Genomic DNA, 13,640 nt, shown 5'->3' with positions numbered 1-13,640 from the left:
ATAGAAATCTGCAATTTTTTGTGAAAATGGTTTAAAAATGTTTTTTTAGGCCTGTCCAGAATGTCGCTAGTTCGGCATGATCAGAGTAATCGTTTTTGGTGACAAAAATAGAAATCTGCAATTTTTTGTGAAAATGGTTTTAACATTTTTTTTTAGGCCTGTCCAGAATGTCGCTAGTTCGGCATGTCCGGGGTCACTGTTTTTGTGTCACGAAAAAGAAAAAAAAATATCTGCAATTTTTTGTGAAAATGGTTTTAAAACATTTTATTAGGCCTGTCCAGAACTTCGCTTTTTCGGCATGATCGGAGTCATCGTTTTTAGGGACAAAATAGAAATCTGCAATTTTTTGTGAAAATGGTTTTACATTTTTTTTTTTAGGCCTGTCCAGAATGTCGCTAGTTCGGCATGTCCGTGGTCACTGTTTTTTGTCACGAAAATGAAAAAAAAAAATCTGCAATTTTTTGTGAAAATGGTTTTAAAACATTTTTTTAGGCCTGTCCAGAACGTCGCTTTTTCGGCATGATCGGAGTCATCGTTTTTAGGGACAAAATAGAAATCTGCAATTTTTTACATTTTTTTTTTAGGCCTGTCCAGAATGTCGCTAGTTCGGCATGTCCGTGGTCACTGTTTTTTGTCACGAAAATGAAAAAAAAAATCTGCAATTTTTTGTGAAAATGGTTTTAAAACATTTTTTTAGGCCTGTCCAGAACGTCGCTTTTTCGGCATGATCGGAGTCATCGTTTTTAGGGACAAAATAGAAATCTGCAATTTTTTAGGAAAATGGTTTTAAATTATTTTTTTTAGGCCTGTCCAGAATGTCGCTAGTTCGGCATGATCGGAGTCACCGTTTTTGGTGACAAAAATCGAAATCTGCAATTTTTTGTGAAAATGGTTTAAAAATGTTTTTTTTAGGCCTGTCCAGAATGTCGCTAGTTCGGCATGACCGGGGTCACTTCTTTTGTGTCACGAAAATGAAAAAACAATATCTGCAATTTTTTGTGAAAATGGTTTTTATAGGCCTGTCCAGAATGTCGATACTTCGGCATGACCGGGGTCACTGTTTTTGTGTCAAAAAATGAAAAAAAAAATCTGAGCTTTTTTGTGAAAATTGTTCTAAAATGTTTTTTTTAGGCCTGTCCAGAATGTCGCTAGTTCGGCAAGATCAGAGTAATCGTTTTTGGTGACAAAATAGAAATCTGCAATTTTTTGTGAAAATGGTTTTACATTTTTTTTTAGGCCTGTCCAGAATGTCACTAGTTCGGCATGTCCGTGGTCACTGTTTTTAGTCTCGAAAATGAAAAAAAAAATATCTGCAATTTTTTGTGAAAATGGTTTTAAAACATTTTTTTAGGCCTGTCCAGAACGTCGCTTTTTCGGCATGATCGGAGTCATCGTTTTTAGGGACAAAATAGAAATCTGCAATCTTTTGTGAAAATGGTTTTACATTTTTTTTTTTAGGCCTGTCCAGAATGTTGCTAGTTCGGCATGATCGGAGTCATCGATTTTGGTGACAAAATAGAAATCTGCAATTTTTTGTGAAAATGGTTTTACATTTTTTTTTTAGGCCTGTCCAGAATGTCGCTAGTTCGGCATGACCGGGGTCACAGTTTTTGTGTCACGAAAATGAAAAAACAATATCTGCAATTTCTTGTGAAAATGGTTTTTATAGGCCTGTCCAGAATGTCGATAGTTCGGCATGACCGGGGTCACTGTTTTTGTGTCAAAAAATGAAAAAAAAAATCTGAGCTTTTTTGTGAAAATTGTTCTAAAATGTTTTTTTAGGCCTGTCCAGAATGTCGCTTTTTCGGCATGATCGGAGTCATCGTTTTTAGGGACAAAATAGAAATCTGCAATTTTTTGTGAAAATGGTTTAAAAATGTTTTTTTAGGCCTGTCCAGAATGTCGCTAGTTCGGCATGATCAGAGTAATCGTTTTTGGTGACAAAAATAGAAATCTGCAATTTTTTGTGAAAATGGTTTTAACATTTTTTTTTAGGCCTGTCCAGAATGTCGCTAGTTCGGCATGTCCGGGGTCACTGTTTTTGTGTCACGAAAAAGAAAAAAAAATATCTGCAATTTTTTGTGAAAATGGTTTTAAAACATTTTATTAGGCCTGTCCAGAACTTCGCTTTTTCGGCATGATCGGAGTCATCGTTTTTAGGGACAAAATAGAAATCTTCAATTTTTTGTGAAAATGGTTTTACATTTTTTTTTTTAGGCCTGTCCAGAATGTCGCTAGTTCGGCATGTCCGTGGTCACTGTTTTTTGTCACGAAAATGAAAAAAAAAAATCTGCAATTTTTTGTGAAAATGGTTTTAAAACATTTTTTTAGGCCTGTCCAGAACGTCGCTTTTTCGGCATGATCGGAGTCATCGTTTTTAGGGACAAAATAGAAATCTGCAATCTTTTGTGAAAATGGTTTTACATTTTTTTTTTAGGCCTGTCCAGAATGTTGCTAGTTCGGCATGATCGGAGTCATCGATTTTGGTGACAAAATAGAAATCTGCAATTTTTTGTGAAAATGGTTTTACATTTTTTTTTTAGGCCTGTCCAGAATGTCGCTAGTTCGGCATGACCGGGGTCACAGTTTTTGTGTCACGAAAATGAAAAAACAATATCTGCAATTTCTTGTGAAAATGGTTTTTATAGGCCTGTCCAGAATGTCGATACTTCGGCATGACCGGGGTCACTGTTTTTGTGTCAAAAAATGAAAAAAAAAATCTGAGCTTTTTTGTGAAAATTGTTCTAAAATGTTTTTTTTAGGCCTGTCCAGAATGTCGCTTTTTCGGCATGATCGGAGTCATCGTTTTTAGGGACAAAATAGAAATCTGCAATTTTTTGTGAAAATGGTTTGAAATTTTTTTTTTTAGGCCTGTCCAGAATGTCGCTAGTTCGGAATGATCGGAGTCACCGTTTTTGGTGACAAAAATAGAAATCTGCAATTTTTTGTGAAAATGGTTTAAAAATGTTTTTTTTAGGCCTGTCCAGAATGTCGCTAGTTCGGCATGACCGGGGTCACAGTTTTTGTGTCACGAAAATGAAAAAACAATATCTGCAATTTTTTGTGAAAATGGTTTTTATAGGCCTGTCCAGAATGTCGATACTTCGGCATGACCGGGGTCACTGTTTTTGTGTCAAAAAATGAAAAAAAAAATCTGAGCTTTTTTGTGAAAATTGTTCTAAAATGTTTTTTTAGGCCTGTCCAGAATGTCGCTAGTTCGGCATGATCGGAGTAATCGTTTTTGGTGACAAAAATAGAAATCTGCAATTTTTTGTGAAAATGGTTTTACATTTTTTTTTAGGCCTGTCCAGAATGTCACTAGTTCGGCATGTCCGTGGTCACTGTTTTTAGTCTCGAAAATGAAAAAAAAAATATCTGCAATTTTTTGTGAAAATGGTTTTAAAACATTTTTTTAGGCCTGTCCAGAACGTCGCTTTTTCGGCATGATCGGAGTCATCGTTTTTAGGGACAAAATAGAAATCTGCAATCTTTTGTGAAAATGGTTTTACATTTTTTTTTAGGCCTGTCCAGAATGTTGCTAGTTCGGCATGATCGGAGTCATCGATTTTGGTGACAAAATAGAAATCTGCAATTTTTTGTGAAAATGGTTTTACATTTTTTTTTAGGCCTGTCCAGAATGTCGCTAGTTCGGCATGACCGGGGTCACAGTTTTTGTGTCACGAAAATGAAAAAACAATATCTGCAATTTCTTGTGAAAATGGTTTTTATAGGCCTGTCCAGAATGTCGATACTTCGGCATGACCGGGGTCACTGTTTTTGTGTCAAAAAATGAAAAAAAAAATCTGAGCTTTTTTGTGAAAATTGTTCTAAAATGTTTTTTTTAGGCCTGTCCAGAATGTCGCTTTTTCGGCATGATCGGAGTCATCGTTTTTAGGGACAAAATAGAAATCTGCAATTTTTTGTGAAAATGGTTTAAAAATGTTTTTTTAGGCCTGTCCAGAATGTCGCTAGTTCGGCATGATCGGAGTCATCATTTTTAGGGACAAAATAGAAATCTTCAATTTTTTGTGAAAATGGTTTAAAAAATTTTTTTTAGGCCTGTCCAGAATGTCGCTAGTTCGGCATGTCCGGGGTCAATGTTTTTGTGTCACGAAAAAGAAAAAAAAATATCTGCAATTTTTTGTGAAAATGGTTTTAAAACATTTTATTAGGCCTGTCCAGAACTTCGCTTTTTCGGCATGATCGGAGTCATCATTTTTAGGGACAAAATAGAAATCTGCAATTTTTTGTGAAAATGGTTTTAAATTTTTTTTTTTAGGCCTGTCCAGAATGTTGCTAGTTCAGCATGATCGGAGTGATCGATTTTGGTGACAAAATAGAAATCTGCAATTTTTTGTGAAAATGGTTTTACATTTTTTTTTTTAGGCCTGTCCAGAATGTCGCTAGTTCGGCATGTCCGTGGTCACTGTTTTTTGTCACGAAAATGAAAAAACAATATCTGCAATTTTTTGTGAAAATGGTTTTAAAATGTTTTTGTATAGGCCTATCCAGAATGTCGATAGTTTTTGTGTCAAAAAATGAAAAAAAAAATCTGAGATTTTTTGTGAAAATTGTTCTAAAATGTTTTTTTTAGGCCTGTCCAGAATGTCGCTTTTTCGGCATGATCGGAGTCATCATTTTTAGGGACAAAATAGAAATCTGCAATTGATTGTGAAAATGGTTTTAAATTATTTTTTTTAGGCCTGTCCAGAATGTCGCTAGTTCAGCATGATTGGAGTCATTGTTTTTAGGGACAAAATCGAAATCTTCAATTTTTTGTGAAAATGGTTGAAAATTTTTTTTTTTAGGTCTGTCCAGAATGTTGCTAGTTCGGCATGATCGGAGTCATCGATTTTGGTGACAAAATAGAAATCTTCAATTTTTTGTGAAAATGGTTTAAAAAAAATTTTTTTAGGCCGGTCCAGAATGTCGCTAGTTCAGCATGTCCGTGGTCACTGTTTTTTGTCACGAAAATGAAAAAAAAATCTGCAATTTTTTGTGAAAATGGTTTTAAAATGTTTTTTTAGGCCTGTCCAGAATGTCGATACTTCGGCATGACCGGGGTCACTGTTTTTAGGGACAAAATAGAAATTTGCAATTTTTTGTGAAAATGGTTTTAAAATGGTTTTTTTAGGCCTGTCCAGAATGTCGCTAGTTCGGCATGACCGGGGTCACAGTTTTTGTGTCACGAAAATGAAAAAAAAATATCTGCAATTTTTTGTGAAAATGGTTTTAAAATGTTTTTATAGGCCTGTCCAGAATGTCGATAGTTCGGCATGACCGGGGTCACGGTTTTTATGTCAAAAAATGAAAAAAAAAAATCTGAGCTTTTTTGTGAAAATTGTTCTAAAATGTTTTTTTATGCCTGTCCAGAATGTCGCTTTTTCGGCATGATCGGAGTCATCGTTTTTAGGGAGAAAATAGAAATATGCAATTTTTTGTGAAAATGGTTTTAAAATGTTTTTTTTAGGCCTGTCTAGAATGTCGCTTTTTCGGCATGACTGGGGTCACTGTTTTTGTGTCAAAAAATGAAAAAAAAAATCTGAGCTTTTTTTGTGAAAATGGTTCTAAAATGTTTTTTTTTAGGCCTGTCTAGAATGTCGCTTTTTCGGCATGATCGGAGTCATCAGTTTTGGTAAAAAAATAGAAATCTGCAATTTTTTGTGAAAATGGTTTTACATTTTTTTTTTAGGCCTGTCCAGAATGTCGCTAGTTCGGCATGACCGGGGTCACAGTTTTTGTGACACGAAAATGAAAAAACAATATCTGCAATTTTTTGTGAAAATGGTTTTAACATTTTTTTTAGGCCTGTCCAGAATGTCGCTAGTTCGGCATGTCCGGCCGGGGTCACTGTTTTTGTGTCACGAAAAAGAAAAAAAAATATCTGCAATTTTTTGTGAAAATGGTTTTAAAACATTTTATTAGGCCTGTCCAGAACTTCGCTTTTTCGGCATGATCGGAGTCATCATTTTTAGGGACAAAATAGAAATCTGCAATATTTTGTGAAAATGGTTTTAATTTTTTTTTTTTAGGCCTGTCCAGAATGTTGCTAGTTCGGCATGATCGGAGTGATCGATTTTGGTGACAAAATAGAAATCTGCAATTTTTTGTGAAAATGGTTTTACTTTTTTTTTTTTAGGCCTGTCCAGAATGTCGCTAGTTCGGCATGTCCGTGGTCACTGTTTTTTGTCACGAAAATGAAAAAAAAAAAAATCTGCAATTTTTTGTGAAAATGGTTTTAAAATGTTTTTTTAGGCCTGTCCAGAATGTCGATACTTCGGCATGACCGGGGTCACTGTTTTTAGGGACAAAATAGAAATGTGCAATTTTTTGTGAAAATGGTTTTAAAATGTTTTTTTTAGGCCTGTCCAGAATGTCGCTAGTTCGGCATGACCGGGGTCACAGTTTTTGTGTCACGAAAATGAAAAAAAAATATCTGCAATTTTTTGTGAAAATGGTTTTAAAATGTTTTTGTATAGGCCTATCCAGAATGTCGATAGTTTTTGTGTAAAAAAATGAAAAAAAAAAATCTGAGATTTTTTGTGAAAATTGTTCTAAAATGTTTTTTTTAGGCCTGTCCAGAATATCGCTTTTTCGGCATGATCGGAGTCATCATTTTTAGGGACAAAATAGAAATCTGCAATTGATTGTGAAAATGGTTTTAAATTATTTTTTTTAGGCCTGTCCAGAATTTCGCTAGTTCAGCATGATTGGAGTCATTGTTTTTAGGGACAAAATAGAAATCTTCAATTTTTTGTGAAAATGGTTGAAAAATTTTTTTTTTAGGTCTGTCCAGAATGTTGCTAGTTCGGCATGATCGGAGTCATCGATTTTGGTGACAAAATAGAAATCTTCAATTTTTTGTGAAAATGGTTTTAAAATGGTTTTTTTAGGCCGGTCCAGAATGTCGCTAGTTCGGCATGTCCGTGGTCACTGTTTTTTGTCACGAAAATGAAAAAAAAATCTGCAATTTTTTGTGAAAATGGTTTTAAAATGTTTTTTTAGGCCTGTCCAGAATGTCGATAGTTCGGCATGACCGGGGTGACTGTTTTTGTGTCAAAAAATGAAAAAAAAAAATCTGAGCTTTTTTGTGAAAATTGTTCTAAAATGTTTTTTTATGCCTGTCCAGAATGTCGCTTTTTCGGCATGATCGGAGTCATCGTTTTTAGGGAGAAAATAGAAATATGCAATTTTTTGTGAAAATGGTTTTAAAATGTTTTTTTTAGGCCTGTCTAGAATGTCGCTTTTTCGGCATGACCGGGGTCACTGTTTTTGTGTCAAAAAATGAAGAAAAAAAAATCTGAGCTTTTTTTGTGAAAATGGTTCTAAAATGTTTTTTTTTTAGGCCTCTCCAGAATGTCGCTTTTTCGGCATGATCGGAGTCATCGTTTTTAGGGACAAAATAGAAATCTGCAATTTTTTGTGAAAATGGTTATAAAATGTTTTTTTAGGCCTGTCCAGAATGTCGATAGTTCGGCATGACCGGGGTCACTGTTTTTTGTCACGAAAATGAAAAAAAAATCAGCAATTTTTTGTGAAAATGGTTTTAATTTTTTTTTTTAGGCCTGTCCAGAATGTCGCTTTTGCGGCATGATCGGAGTCATCGTTTTTAGGGACAAAATAGAAATCTGCAATTTTTTGTGAAAATGGTTATAAAATGTTTTTATAGGCCTGTCCAGAATGTCGATAGTTCGGGATGACCGGGGTAACTGTTTTTGTGTCAAAAAATGACAAAAAAAATCTGAGCTTTTTTGTGAAAATTGTTCTAAAATGTTTTTTAGGCCTGTCCAGAATGTCGCTTTTTCGGCATGATCGGAGTCATCGTTTTTAGGGAGAAAATAGAAATATGCATTTTTTTGTGAAAATGGTTTTAAAATGTTTTTTTTAGGTCTGTCTAGAATGTCGCTTTTTCGGCTTGACCGGGGTCACTGTTTTTGTGTCAAAATATGAAAAAAAAAAATCTGAGCTTTTTTTGTGAAAATGGTTCTAAAATGTTTTTTTTAGGCCTGTCTAGAATGTCGCTTTTTCGGCATGATCGGAGTCATCGTTTTTAGGGACAAAAAAGAAATCTGCAATTTTTTGTGAAAATGGTTATAAAATGTTTTTTTAGGCCTGTCCAGAATGTCGATAGTTCGGCATGACCGGGGTCACTGTTTTTGTGTCAGAAAATGAAAAAAAAATCAGCAATTTTTTGTGAAAATGGTTTTAAAATGTTTTTTTTTAGGCCTGTCCAGAATGTCGCAAGTTCGGCATGACCAGGGTCACTGTTTTTGTGTAAAAAATGAAAAAAAAAATCTGAGCTTTTTTTGTGAAAATGGTTTTAAAATGTTTATTTAGGCCTGTCCAGAACGTCTCTTTTTCGGCATGATCGGAGTCATCGTTTTTAGGGACAAAATAGAAATCTGCAATTTTTTGTGAAAATGGTTATAAAATGTTTTTTTAGGCCTCTCCAGAATGTCGATAGTTCGGCATGACCGGGGTCACTGTTTTTGTGTCAAAAAATGAAAAAAAAATCTGAGCTTTTTTTGTGAAAATTGTTCTAAAATGTTTTTTTTAGGCCTGTCCAGAATGTCGCTTTTTCGGCATGATCGGAGTCATCGTTTTTAGGGACAAAATAGAAATTTGCTATTTTTTGTGAAAATGGTTTTAACCCTCCCGTTGTCCCGGCCGGGTCGGAGCGACCCGCCGGCTCGGCCACGCGTTAGGAGCCGTTCCCCCGCGTCCGGGCCGGGTCAGAGAGACCCCCCACTCCCCCTGGCTGGGCCACGCGTTAGCCCTCCCGTTGTCCAGGCCGGGTCAGAGAGACCCCGGGGGAAGCGTCAGCAATGCGTATGTTATATCCCCCCCTCTGCAGTTGTCCAGGCCGGGTCAGAGAGACCCCGGGGGAAGCGTCAGCAACGCGTATGTTATATCCCCCTCTGCAGTTGTCAGGGCCGGGTCAGAGAGACCCCGGGGGAAGCGTCAGCAACGCGTATGTTATATCCCCCTCTGCAGTTGTCCAGGCCGGGTCAGAGAGACCCCCGGCTCGGGCGCGCGTCAGCAATGCGTCGGCAACGCGTTAGGAGCCGTTCCACCCCGAGTCCAGGCCGGGTCAGAGAGACCCCGGGGGAAGCGTCAGCAATGCGTATGTTATATCCCCCTCTGCAGTTGTCCAGGCCGGGTCAGAGAGACCCCCGGGGAAGCATCAGCAATGCGTATGTTGTAACCCCCTCTGCAGTTGTCCAGGCCGGGTCAGAGAGACCCCCCCGGCTCGGCCGCGCGTCAGCAATGCGTATGTCATATCTGCAGTTGTCAGGGCCGGGTCAGAGAGACCCCCCCCAGCTCGGACGCGCGTCAGCAATGCGTATGTCGTATCCCCCTCTGCAGTTGTCAGGGCCGGGTCAGAGAGACCCCCCGGCTCGGCCGCGCGTCAGCAATGCGTATGTCGTAACCCCCTCTGCAGTTGTCAGGGCCGGGTCAGAGCGACCCCCCCGGGCCGGGCGCGGCGCGTCAGCGTGCAGTCGGCCGGCCGTAGAGAGGCTACTAATATTGTCAGGAAGAAGAAGAAGAAGAAGAAGAAGAAGAAGAAGAAGAAGAAGAAGAGGAAGAAAAAGAAGACGAGGACGACGATGAGGACGATGGCGAGGAATACGACCCCGCCGAACGCGAGGCCCCAGCCGGCGCCTCGCCGCGGTCCCGATTTCAGCGCGGCTCAGGTCCTGGAACAGATAGCCTCCAGCGTCGACCGAGAAGACGAAGAAGACTTTTGCGATTCCGAAGAGGAGGACGTTTCGGAAGACGAAGACGGCGAGGAATACGACCCCGAACGTGACGCGGACGACTCGGCCTTGCGGTCGCGCTCTTCTTCTTCTTCTTCTTCTTCGGAGGAGGAAGAGCGAGAGGGAGAGCGAGAGGGAGAGCGAGACACGGCCGCCGGCCGAGAGCGAGACAGAGAGCCAGAGCCAGAGCGAGAGGACCCGGCGGCGGCGGCGGCGGCGGCCGTCCGAGGCCGAAGGGAGACGTTGCTGTCAAAAAACGGCAAAATCAAATGGTCCTCCGCGGCCTATCGCGGCCCGGACCTGCCCCGCGCCGTCCGCCACCCCGGCCCCGCGGTGACGCCCGGCCCTACGGCCTACGCGGCGTCGCGCGCGCTCGACATCGAGTCCACCTTCCGGCTGTTTGTCACGCCGGCGATAGAAAGGATCGTCGTGGACATGACCAATCTGCAGGGGGTGAGAAAATACGGCGACGGCTGGCGACCCATGGACTCGGTCGACCTGCGCGCCTACCTAGGGCTGCTAATCCTAGCGGGCGTCTACAGGTCCCGGGGCGAGGCCGCGGCCAGCTTGTGGGACGCGGAGAGCGGCAGGACCGTGTTCCAAGCCACCATGCCGCTCAAGGTCTTTCACAAGTACTCGAGGCTGCTGCGATTCGACGACCGCCGGACGAGACCCGCGAGACTCGCCGCCGACAGACTGGCGGCCATAAGAGAGGTCTGGGACCTGTGGCAGGAGCGGCTGCCGGCCCTCTACAACCCGGGGTCCGACTTGACGGTGGACGAACAACTGGTCCCGTTCAGAGGTACCGCGTGCGTGCCTGCGTGTGTGTGTGTGTGTGGGTGTGTCTGTGCGTATCTGCTGTGAGTATCTGCGCGTATCTGTACGTACGTGTCCTATAGAGAGGTAGCGTAAGCGTGTAACGTAAACGCCGCGCGCCCCCCCAATGATGAGCCAGCGGTAGTATAGAGGGGTAGCGGCATCAGGAGCAGTAGCGTCATCGGCATCAGTAGCATCGGCAGCAGCAGCGGTAGCGTCGGCAGCATCGGCAGTAGCGTCGGCAGTAGCGTCGGCAGCAGCAGCAGCACGACGCTGCTAATCTCCTTCCTCTCGACCCGGGGTCTGACTTGACGGTGGACCAACAACTGGTCCCGTTCAGAGGTACCGTCTGTGTATCTGTGTATCTGTGTATCTGTGTATCTGTGTAGTATAGAGAGGTAGCGTCAGCGGCAGCATCGGCGGCGTGTAACATAAACGCCGCTCGCCCCCCCAATGATGAGCCAGCGGTAGTATAGAGGGGTAGCGTCAGCGTCATCATCATCATCATCATCATCATCATCAGCAGCATCAGCAGCAGCATCAGCAGCAGTAGCATCAGCAGCATGACGCCGCTTGATGAGCCAGCGGTAGTATAGAGAGTTAGCGTCAGCATCGGTGACGCCGCCGCCGCCGCCGCTAATCTCCTTCCTCTCCCTCTCCCGAAAGGGCGCTGTCCTTTCCGACAGTACATCCCCAGCAAGCCGGCCAAATACGGCATCAAGTCGTGGGTGGCCTGCGACGCCAAGTCCAGCTACGCTTGGAAGATGCAAGTCTACACCGGTAAGGCGGCCGGCGGAGCCCCCGAGAAGAACCAGGGCGCCCGCGTCGTCCTCGATCTCACGCAGGGGCTGCCCGCTGGTCACAACGTCACCTGCGACAACTTCTTCACCTCCTACGAACTCGGCCAGCGGCTCCTCGAGAGGAACCTCACCGTGGTCGGCACGGTGCGAAAGAACAAGCCCGAGCTCCCTCCCGCGCTGCTCCAGTCAAAGGGCAGACAGGTCTCGTCCTCCAGGTTCGCCTTCACGCCCACCGCCACTCTGGTGTCCTACCTGGCAAAGAGAAATAAGAACATGCTGCTCCTGAGCACGCTGCACACGGAGGCCGACGTCAGCGATCGCCGCGACCGGAAGCCGGCCCTCATCCTAGACTACAACCGCAACAAGGGTGGCGTGGACAACCTAGACAAGGTGGTCGGCACCTACAGCTGCAGACGGATGACTGCCCGCTGGCCCCTGGTCATCTTCCACAACATCCTCGACGTGTCCTCCTACAACGCCTTTGTCATATGGCGAGAGATCAAGCCCGACTGGTTGCCTCGGAAGCGGAACAAGAGGAGGATGTTCCTTGAGCAGCTGGGAAAGGCACTTGTCAAGCCCTTGATACAAAGAAGGCAGCGTCTCCCCCGCACCGAAGCCGCGTCCACGCTCGTCAAAGTCCTGCAGGGTGCCGACCGCGACGCCGCTCCTCCGCCGGCCCGGGAGCGCGCCGCCGGCCCGGACGCCGCCCCGCTAGTGGCCAGCAAGAGGAAGAGGTGTCAGCTCTGCCCGCCCAAGAAGGACGCCAAGACACACACGGCGTGCTGCAGGTGTAAGAAATACATCTGCAAAGGCTGTTCGCACGCCTACTGTCACACTTGTGCCCTTTGGGCCTTTATCCGAGACGGGACAGGGTGACCCGCCCGGGGACACGGGGAGTAGGCAGAATGGGAGGACAACGGGAGGGTTAAAACATTTTTTTAGGCCTGTCCAGAAAGTCGCTAGTTCGGCATGACCGGGGTCACTGTTTTTGTGTCACGAAAATGAAAAATAAATATCTACAATTTTTTGTGAAAATGGTTTTAAAAAATTTTTTTAGGCCTGTCCAGAATGTCGCTAGTTCGGCATGACCGGGGTCACTGTTTTTGTGTCACGAAAATGAAAAATAAATATCTACAATTTTTTGTGAAAATGGTTTTAAAATGTTTTTTTAGGCCTGTCCAAAATGTCGCTAGTACGTCATGATCGGAGTCATCGTTTTTGGAGACAAAAATAGAAATCTGCAATTTTTTGTGAAAATGGTTTTAAAATGTTTTTTTTAGGCCTGTCCAGAATGTCGCTAGTTCGGCATGACAGGGGTCACTGTTTTTGTGTCACGAAAATGAAAAAAAAAAATCTGAAATTTTTTCGGCATTATCGGAGTCATCGTTTTTGGTGACAAAAATAGAAATCTGCAATTTTTTGTGAAAATGTGTTTAAAATGTTTTTTTAGGCCTGTCCAGAATGTTGCTTTTTCGGCATGATCGGAGTCATCGTTTTTAGGGACAAAATAGAAATCTGCAATTTTTTGTGAAATTGGTTTTAAAATGTTTTTTAAGGCCTGTCCAAAATGTCGCTAGTTCGGCATGATCGGAGTCATCGTTTTTGGTGACAAAAATAGAAATCTGCAATTTTTTTCGAAAATGGTTTAAAAATGTTTTTTTAGGCCTCTCCAGAATGTCTCTAGTTCGGCATGATCGGAGTCATCGTTTTTAGGGACAAAATAGAAATCTGCAATTTTTTGTGAAAATGGTTTTAAATTATTTTTTTTAGGCCTGTGCAGAATGTCGCTAGTTCGGCATGATCGGAGTCACCGTTTTTGGTGACAAAAATAGAAATCTGCAATTTTTTGTGAAAATGGTTTAAAAATGTTTTTTTAGGCCTGTCCAGAATGTCGCTAGTTCGGCATGATCAGAGTAATCGTTTTTGGTGACAAAAATAGAAATCTGCAATTTTTTGTGAAAATGGTTTTAACATTTTTTTGTAGCCCTGTCCAGAATGTCGCTAGTTCGGCATGTCCGGGGTCACTGTTTTTTGTCACGAAAAAGAAAAAAAAATATCTGCAATTTTTTGTGAAAATGGTTTTAAAACATTTTATTAGGCCTGTCCAGAACTTCGCTTTTTCGGCATGATCGGAGTCATCGTTTTTAGGGACAAAATAGAAATCTTCAATTTTTTGTGAAAATGGTTTAAAAATTGTTTTTTTAGGCCTGTCCAGAATGTTGCTAGTTCGGCATGATCGGAGTCATCGATTTTGGTGACAAAATAG

General features: G+C 42.2%; 1 protein-coding gene across 1 annotated transcript; it reads left to right on the top strand.

Moving 5' to 3' along the window:
- Positions 1 to 9,617: 9,617 nt before the first annotated feature.
- On the top strand, positions 9,618 to 12,250 carry LOC115160204 (piggyBac transposable element-derived protein 4-like). The gene is made up of 3 exons (XM_029710599.1): positions 9,618 to 9,807; positions 9,922 to 10,560; positions 11,241 to 12,250. Exons 1-3 carry the CDS (start codon positions 9,618 to 9,620, stop codon positions 12,248 to 12,250), a joined length of 1,839 nt encoding a protein of 612 aa, XP_029566459.1.
- The last annotated feature ends 1,390 nt before the right edge of the window (positions 12,251 to 13,640 follow it).

Source organism: Salmo trutta, chromosome 23 (genome assembly GCF_901001165.1).
Source record: "Salmo trutta chromosome 23, fSalTru1.1, whole genome shotgun sequence".
NCBI classification, from domain to species: Eukaryota; Metazoa; Chordata; class Actinopteri; order Salmoniformes; family Salmonidae; genus Salmo; species Salmo trutta.
Note: the sequence above shows the minus strand (reverse complement) of the source record. Positions and strands in the feature narration are given on the sequence as shown.